Source organism: Squalius cephalus (assembly GCF_949319135.1).
Source record: "Squalius cephalus genome assembly, chromosome: 6".
NCBI lineage: Eukaryota > Metazoa > Chordata > Actinopteri > Cypriniformes > Leuciscidae > Squalius > Squalius cephalus.
In genome coordinates, this window is record NC_137127.1 from 38,345,247 (window position 1) to 38,354,968 (window position 9,722).

The 9,722-nt window shown below is 36.6% G+C and overlaps 1 protein-coding gene across 1 annotated transcript; it reads left to right on the forward strand.

Annotated features, from left to right (window-relative positions):
- The first annotated feature begins 688 nt into the window (after positions 1-688).
- Positions 689-9,491, forward strand: arpp19a (cAMP-regulated phosphoprotein 19a). The gene is made up of 3 exons (XM_079874137.1): positions 689-837; positions 6,595-6,714; positions 7,992-9,491. Exons 1-3 carry the CDS (start codon positions 793-795, stop codon positions 8,160-8,162), a joined length of 336 nt encoding a protein of 111 aa, XP_079730263.1. The 5' UTR covers positions 689-792; the 3' UTR covers positions 8,163-9,491.
- The last annotated feature ends 231 nt before the right edge of the window (positions 9,492-9,722 follow it).

The window sequence follows — 9,722 nt, forward strand, 5'->3', positions numbered from 1 at the left end:
TTCAGATAATCATCTCACCTGGAGGGACTTCCCATGGCAGCTACTGGCGGGGTCGAGTGAACCGAAAGGGAACTAATGTCGTTTCTTTTTTTCTTTTATTAGCCTTAGTTTCATCAAAGTGTTCAATTATTTTATAATCATTTTGGCCAGGTCAGTTGATCACTGTAAATTAGTAATTGACAGTGAATTGTAAAATAGTGATTCTGTCAAAAATGTATATAAATTCAATTATTACTTTGGCTTAAATTTAGGCCTACCTGTTTCCTCTGCGATACTAACAGCCAGCAGCAACAACCTTAGGCAAAAATGACCAAATTAGACTCAAGACCTACCACTGCCATCTCTGCTTGTTACAGCCTTTAGACAGATGTTTACTATGTTGCAATGTACATGAAATGTTGTATCAACACTGTATCAAAATATTGACATGTTTACTGCAGTGCAGGTTATATCAAAGTTATTTATATATTGCTGCAATATATTACTGCAATGCAAGTTTAGTATCAAAGTAATTTATATTTACATTTCTACATTATCTACATTTTGTAGGATGCCTAAAACACCCATTTTTCAGCTTTCGGGTGCAATTGTATCACATGTGTTCGTCCAGCAAACTGTACGTTACGTATTCATAAACCTTCAACTTGCGAACGTCACGTTGCGTGGTTAATATTCATGATCCCGCCTTCAATTTTGTAGGATTGGTACATTCGTGAGTGGGCTACACTACTCCGCAGATCAGGAGCTCAGATTGTGATTTTTAAACATCACAGACCGATCATATCAGAGTAAATGGAGGACACAAAGCCTGAGGAAACGAATGTGGAGGAGCAGAAAGTAAGTATATTTGAAGATTGTGAAATATAACCGCTGCAGTCAGTCAGATTTAAGCCTTTCCGATAACAGTATTTACAGACTATGAGTCCTATAGAATCAAAGAGGCATCGAATAAAAGGCGATTTGCACATAACACCTACTGTGATATCGTTGATAGATGTGATGATTGCTTTATTTTCTGTCTGGCTAGTGTATTTGAACATTGTTTAAAGCCTGCTGCTCTCCACTGATGTATAAAGGCCTTCTAAGATTAAATACCAACATTCTGATTGAATCTTTGAAATGACTAACTTAGCGGTTTTAAACCACCCGATATATAAATATACATATATATGTCGAGATGTGATTCATAATAAAGCTGCAGTTGGTTTGTTTTGTTCTAGATTGAGTTGTGATGATGTTAGCTAGCGGTTAGCATGTGAAGCTAAGTTAACTGTTGAACAGTAGGCTATTCAATAACGTTATATTGACTTTAAATGTGTTTATAACCTGCATCTTGTCACAGTCTGTGGATGTATACATCAGGGAGATCCGTATGGATTTACATAAAGACCTTTGAACGATGAAATTCTGAACCACTATACAATGAATAAAGCAGCACCATCATTTCATTGTAAATAATGAAAACATTCTAGAAAGTTCCTAATACAATTTCAGTTTATGCTGCCCTAAAATGAAATTGAAAATTGTCTCAACGTTTGAGCATATGATATGATTTTCTTTGTAGACCTTGATTTATTTAAAAAATTGACACTTAAGCAATTTCGCACAAGCTGTTGTTCTGAATATCAATATGTCCATAAATTGGCTGGAGACATGAGGCCTTAGGTAATGACAGCTGCTCGATACTAACATTTATATAATATTATAAGTTAATATTGAATAATTTGACAAATTAGCCAGTTCATAATTATTCGCTGCCTATGAAAACAGTTCTAAAAGAAGCCATAGCATTAACATTTTGAGAGAAACTGCACTGTTCACTGAGTAAAAAAAAACAACAACAACAACAACAAAAAAAACACTACAAGCTTAAGGCAAAATCACACACACCACCTCTTCTATTTCCAAGAAAAGATATAGGCCTAGCTCTGCTTTTAACTCAGTGCTGCACACAGTCTCAAACCGCATTAGTACAATCAAGCAGACTTATATAAACAATGAAAGTACCAGTCAGAGTTTGACTAAAAATAAGCACTCTTCGAATGCTGCTCGACCAATCAAAAGATGTGGTTTCCAAGATTATGCAAGATCGTATCACCCCCAGAACCCTCCTTCTCTATGCCTGTTTAAAAACGTACCATATTATATGGATATCTTATTCTAGCTAGCTAATCAAAAAAGCTTTTTTTTCTTAATCATGTAGTGCTATACCAAGGTAGTAGGTTAAGTAGTTAATCAAAGGTCAACTGAAAGCACAGAGAAAGGGAAATGTTTAATTTAACAATTCTTAGTTTAAGCAATATAATGGGATAGGCTACATAATGTAAAAGATGGTTTTGGACCATCTGGACAAAAAATGGTTTATGCCAGGATTAAAAAAAAACAACAACCTTATTTTCCATAATTTCTAATTGGGCACAGTTTAGTGTACCCATAAAAAAGCTTTCTCGGCCAATGGAGTGGATTTGGGGTCAAGGAGAGGAATTTATGTTTAAAGGGGTCCTATTATGCCCCTTTATGAAGTCTTTATTTTGTTTTTCAGAATCAGAATCAGAAAGAGCTTTATTGCCAAGTGTGCTTGCACCCACAAGGAATTTTTCTTGGTACTGAAGCTTCCAGTGCACATATACAAATACAAATACAACAAGAAACATAGTAATACAATTCTAAGAATAAAATATATTTAAAAGAATAAAAAAAAAAAAATAGGGTACCAATTTGGGGTGTATTGTAATATGTTTTCATGCTTGATTGTTCAAAAAACATTATTTTTCACATATTTCACACTATTACATCTCCTCTCTCCCCAGTTGGTCTCAAACGCGTCGTTTTCGCTGAAGCCCCTCCTTCCGAAATACGAAATGTATTGTGATTGGTTAGCTGGCCCAGTGTGTTGTGATTGGCACCACTTAGCGCGTATTTGGGAAATGTCCCGCCCCTTCATAACCATGAGCTCTACTCAGATGTAAATTTCAAACCAATTCGATCCGGATTCAGACTCTGATTATGTTAACGGACGAGAGGATCTTGCAGAGCGGATTTAATGTACGTACTTTGCAAGCACGGATTTCACAGGGTGTTTCAGTGCTGTGTTTTTTTTGTTTTGTTTTTGTTGCTTGTATACGATGTTATCCTCTATAGACAAAATGGAAATGGCTACGTCTTTCATGATAAGCTTTAGCGTATGCGTATAGCCTGCATTCTACTCTGTCTGTCTTCTGTTCTCCGTAAAATGTGCAGCGCACAGACAAACGTTGAGGTTATAATGTTCAGGAACAGTGTTAAAAATAATTTTGAACTACTCTTAAGGTCGTCAGCCTTAGGACAAACTTTTTCCGGGGTGGAAAAAACAGCAACAACACTCTTCATCTTCTCTAATGCAGCTCAACCAGGCCTCGCCAACTTTTCTACGTATTCCGTGAGAGGGAATTATTTAAATGAGGAACATTATGGCTTCATAAGATCCGGAAAAAACGCGTTGTAGTCCAAACGAGCCGTTCGTTGTAGCTCTTAAAAAGTGGATTCTATTAAATAAAAGATCTCCCTTTAGAATGGATTTTGAGCTTTGTAACCTTGCAGATCTTTTTTATGCTCAAACAGCAACATTACGCACTAACTAAAGTTTCGCTAACTAAAGTGAAAAAGCATAATAGGGCCCCTTTAAAGGTGCACTATAGAGGATTTTCGAAAAAATAAAGTATTGACTCGTACAAAAAGAATGCCTCTGTCATTACTTACGGTCCACTAGAAGTGTGTGTGGTGTTTGTGTCTAGACACTGCCCAATGCCTGTATTTTCATTTCTTCTTGAATTCCTGTGCTCAGGATGTTTCAGGGCTCAGTCTCAGACTAAAATGCATGTTTGAGCTGTTTTAACTGAAAGTAACTTATGCCAGTGCCATTGTTTTGTCTCAAGATGCACACCAGTAATGATTTTTTCTAGGGCACGTTTATAAAAGGTACTTAAATGTCCTAATTGAACTAATGCATACTACAAATGTGCAGAGCTCTGAACAAACTATCCGGGGCTAACTTAAATGCCTCTGATTGGCCGTTGTGTTTACATGCTCAACAAACATGTCTGTGATTGGCCACAACTGCAAAAACACATCATGAATATCGCAAATAGAAACCTTTCTCACTCTTCACAGAACGCTCACACAAATATGCATGGAAGGGTACTCTGACCTGACCTGGTACTCTGTGCTACCAGTACTGCAGAAAGACTTATCAACTTATCACTTAAAGTATTTGTTCACTTCAGTATTAACATTTCCTGATAATTTACTCACCTCCGTGTCATCCAAGATGTTCATATCTTTCTTTCTTCAGTCGAAAAGAAATTAAGAATTTTGAGGAAAACATTGCAGGATTTTTCTCCATATAGTGGACTTCAGTGTGGTCCAACGGTTTGAAGGTCCAAATTGCAGTTTCAATGCTGCCTCAAAGGGTCGAACACGATCCCAGCCGAGGAATAAGGGTCTTATCTAGCGAAACGAACGGTTCATTTTCTAAAAAAATTAAACAATTATATACTTTTTTACCACAAATGCTCATCTTGCACGTCCACGACTTCACGCATTACATTATCACGTTGGAAAGGTCAGGCGGTAACCTGACGTAGGCGGAAAATGTAGGGTAGGGTGAAAAACACATCTTCTTCAGAATCATCCAACATCATTATTTTACCTTTTATTTATTCATTTTTTTTGTAAAGGGCGTTTGACTTAGTCTTTGCACGTTTGCTTTGTAAACACTAGGTTGGTACTTCCGCCTACGTCACACGTGACTTTTCAATATGATTGCGTAAAGAGTGGCTTATCGCAGTGCTAGTGCAAGACGGGCATTTGTGGTTAAAGTATATACATTTTTTTTGAAGTCCACTACATGGAGAGAAATCCTGGAATGTTTTCCTCAAAAACCTTAATTTCTTTTCAACTGAAGAAAGACATTAATATCTTGGATGAAGTGGGGGTGAGTAAATTATCAGGAAATTTGAATTCTGAAGTGAACTACTCCTTTAATTAATAGACAGTTTATCGGTTAATCTGCTAATTTACAACATGTTTGGCATTAAACATTTGTTTTGGAGTTTACACTGAAAAATGTTTGATCAGAGTTGAAAACCAGACGTGAAGTCAAACACTTTCCGCTTCTCATAGTGGCGCTCGCGAGGTGTTTTGCGTGCTTTATCACAGAAATTTTATTTATCAATAAAAATTCTTTGTTAGGGATGCACAGAAATGAAAATTCTGGGCCGAAACCAAAAATTCTGGATGCACTTGGCAGGAAACAGAAAATGACTTTTTAAAAATAATTAATTTCTTATTTTAAGTTACAAAATTTAGCAAGTTTAAGTTAAAATACAAGCCAATACAATACAATAACCACACTTTTATTTAAAGTAACAAAAATTTGACAGAAAATAGCACTATATTAAGTATCAATATATTAATACTAAGATATCAATATATTATTCTTCATTCAGTTGTATGCAACAGAATCAGATTTAACAGATTGATTTTGACCAAATATCAAAATAAAGTATAGCCCTACAAAGCTATTATTATCAGAGCATGTGAGCAAATAGCAAGGAGTGGATCAGTGAATAAGAGGGTAGCACCATTTTACCAGCGTTGCCCAGCACGGCTATACCACACCATGTTACAGAACAGTAGGGCTATTGCAAACAGAAACAAACCAGTCCAGAGAAATTTTCTTACCAGAATGCTTTGCATTTGTCAGGCACCGATCGGTCTGCTCGGAGCTGCTTTAAAGGAATACTCCACCGTTTTTTCATATTAAACTATGTTATTCCCTTAACTAAGACGAGTTGATACATACCTCTCTCGTCTCAGTGCGTGCACTCAATCGCTCTGGCGCGCGGCGACACTTTGATAGCACTTAGCTTAGCCCAGTTCATTCATTAGGATCCAGACAGAGATGAAGTTAGAAGCGACCAAACACCTCCACGTTTTCCCTATTTAAATACAGTTACACAAGTAGTTACACGACCAAGTATGGTGACACAAAATAAAACGTGGTGCTTTTCTAAGCGGGTAAAAAAGATAACTATAATGTATGGCGGAATAGCACTTGGGAGCACTTCGACTCGGCGCAGTAATATCATCACTCCTGAAAAATCCTCTCCCCCTCTCCCTTTCACTTCTGTCATTAGAACCAACGTGACTTTTTACTGCGCCGAGTCGAAGTGCTCCAAGTGCTATTCCGCCATACATTATAGTTAGGCTATCCTTTTTACCCGCTTAGAAAAGCGCCATGTTGTATTTTGTGTCATCATACTTGGTCGTGTAACTACTCGTGTAACTGTATTTAAATAGGGAAAACGTGGAGGTGTTTGGTCGATTCTAACTTCATCTTCAAGACTATTCATTTTGACCGTTAGCTACACTTTCGTTGAGCTTGATATCTCCTAATAATAAGATCTCGGGCATGATGCATCTATGATTTATTATTTCAGAATTTTGTTTAGAAAAACTTCCGTATGTGAGTCCTTGATATATTTTTAAATGGTTCCAGTATGGCCTAAATGTATCACATTTAAATATGTGAGTGATGTGTGTGTTTTCTCTCAGGATGAGGAGAATAAGATCTGTCTAGAAAAAATGGAGGAAGCCAAACTGAAGGCCAAATACCCTCACCTGGGTAATAAACCCGGAGGATCCGATCTGCTCAGAAAAAGACTGCAGAAGGGGGTGAGATTCATTCATACTCTCTCTTTCTACTCCTGCTGGTGGGATGAAAACCCTTTTATTTTAGTTTTAGACCACTGGGTTATAAGAAGAGATACAGATCACAGGTATTTGGTGGTTTTACACTGGCAGTAGTAGAACATCACAGGATCATGTGACTGAGTCATGACGAGCTACAGAGAGCATGGGAACTGTGTTACGGATAGGAGAAAAGTAAACTCGGTCATACTCTACCAGTTAAAAGTTTTAAATGTTTTTATAAGAAGTGTCTCATCTCACCAAGGCTGCATTTAATGGATTAATATATAGTAAAAATGGGAATATCATTTATTCCTGTGATGGCAAAGTTTTCAGCATCATTACTCCAGTCTTCAGTGTCTCACAATCATTCTAATATGCTGATTTGGGGCTCAATTTTTTATCAGTTATTATTGGTGCTCAATTATTAATAGTGGTTCTTATTACCAAAGTTGAAAAAAAATGTGCTGCTTAATATTTTTTTGGTGGAAAATTTGATATATATTTTTTTAGGTTTCTTTGATGAATAGAAAGTTCAAAAGAACAAGATTTATTTGAAATAGACATCTTTTGTAACTTTATAATTGTCTTTACTCACTTTTGATCACTTTAATGTGTCCTTGCTGAATAGAATTATGTAAAAAAACAACAAAAAAACTTTTAAATGGTAGTTTCCACAAAAATATTAAGCAGCAAAACCTTGTTTTCAACATTGATAATAATAAGTAATGTTTTTTGACCACCAAATCAGCATATTAGAATGATTTCTGAGGGATCATGTAACACTGAAGACTGGAATAATGATGCTGCAAAAAAAAAAAAAAAAAGATATAAATTATTATATTTTATAATAAATTCAAATAGAAACAGTAAAATCAGTAATATTGTGAAATATTATTACCATTTAAAATAACTGTGTTTTTATCAAATAAATGCATCCTTGGTGAGCATAAGAAACATCTTTCAAAAACTTCAAAATCTTAATTTTGAACTTTTGACCGATATTGTAGACAAACGCCTCTGATAGGCCTTTTTTGGGAGTAAAATGACATTTACCGCGTTGCTCACGACATTAAAATGTTTTTTTCTATTTGTCAGTCTAGTTTTTGTTAAACATTATTTCAATCCCATTCAGTGGCATGAATGTGTATGTATATTTCCAGTGTAACATCTTTCAAAGTGCTTTGGAACAGAAATACAACATTTACTGTGCCATAATTCACTCATGCAAACAAATTCTCCTCGACTGCTTTCTCTCCCAGCCAAAATACTTTGACTCGGGCGACTACAACATGGCGAAGGCCAAGACCATGAACAAGCAGCTTCCAGTGGCACAGACAGAGAAGGCCGAGATCACCGGAGACCACATCCCCACCCCTCAGGACCTGCCGCAGAGGAAACCCTCTCTGGTGGCCAGCAAACTGGCAGGCTGATACCTGCTGCTGTCCTTCACTCCACACTCCCTCTTCCTGTCTCTTCATCCACATTTATATCCGATCCTGCATTCCTGCCCTCGTCCTCTTTCGTTTCCTGTCTTATCTGAAAATACACTGAATATTCAAGAGTTGCAGATGTTACAGGGCTGTAATGCCGCACTGTGAGATGAGTTGGGTCGTGGCTCCAAAGGCGGTTCTCAAAGTTCTCAAAAGGTCCTCTGATATTTTAAATGTGTCGTAGTATGTAGTTGAAAGTGTACATATTTGCTAGTGAGTGAGGGCAAAAAGCATTTTAGAAGATGTTCTGCATTTAATTCTAACCATTCCTGTATTACCCACTGCTTACAGCAAAGGTCTTCAACCCTGTTCCCAGGGACCCACTGTCCTGCAAAGTGTATGTCTAACCTGCTTCAGCACAACTGAATTTCACACCAGTGTGTTTTTCAAGTGATACTGAAGAGCTTGATTAGCTTGTTCAGGTGTGTTTGATTAGGTTTGAAGACCTCTGGCTTAGAGGTCTATAGGTCACCAAAAAATGAAACTTCTGTCATTATTTACTCAACTCGTATGACTTTATTTCCTCTGGCGAATGCAAAAGGAAGATGTTTAGTGGAATGTCCAAGCTGCTCTTTTTCAATCAAAGCAGGTCTGGGCTGTAGCTCTAGGAATTTCCAAAAAAGTACAGGAAATATTCCTCATGAGACTTGTATCTTGAAACCATACAGTAACTAAAAACATTCAAATGACTTATTGCAACAACAGTAAGCATTTGGCGCTTACGCAAAAGCTCCGTAAATAAAACAAAAATCAAACAAACATCAAACCAAGTCTAAATATGCATGAATGAGATCTGAAAGCTTTTTTTGGGTAACACTTTACATAAGGTCCCATTAGATAACATTAGTTAATCATTTAACACATTTGTTCTAGTATTTTTGGATCTTAAAGTTAGTTAATAAAAATACAACTGTTCATTGTTGGTTCAAGATTACGAAATGCTATTTTTTATCGTTCATGTTTAATTAATGTAGTTAACTAATGCGAGCAAATGGAACCTTATTGTAAAATGTTCCAGCTTTTTTTCTATTACAACTTATCACATGGCTTCAAAGAAAGTCGTGTGTGGTTAGAATGACAGAAAGGTGAGTAAATGAAATCAGAATTTTTATTTCAGAGTGAACTTTTCCATTATTTGTGGAGTTAATTGCTTGAATCAATAATGAATTGAAAGTAATCTCTAATAATGTGGTTGATCTGCACCCCGTTTCGTTCATGAGAATGCTTGTTTCTTTTTGTCATGCTTCAGCTTTAAGTGAAGGACACTTGGTTAGTCATGTTTTATAGCATGTAATGCAGATCTCTGAGGCTGCTGTCATCTTGCCTTGTATCATAGAGCTTAAAGCCTTATAATGATGTAGTGCCAACACACAGATTGGCAAGCAGTTCTAGAACGCCACGTTCACATCACGCATCGTTTGTGTCTGGTTGTAGACACCAGGCAGTGAGGATACTTCACCTTCTGATGTGTAATAAACTCCATGAGATCTCCTGTACATT

Coding starts and splice junctions, on each gene's coding strand:
- arpp19a (XM_079874137.1), top strand. CDS start 793: ATGGAGGACACAAAGCCTGAGGAAACGAATGTGGAGGAGCAGAAA. Junction 838..6,594: donor CGAATGTGGAGGAGCAGAAA/GTAAGTATATTT, acceptor GTTTTCTCTCAG/GATGAGGAGAATAAGATCTG. Junction 6,715..7,991: donor GAAAAAGACTGCAGAAGGGG/GTGAGATTCATT, acceptor TTTCTCTCCCAG/CCAAAATACTTTGACTCGGG.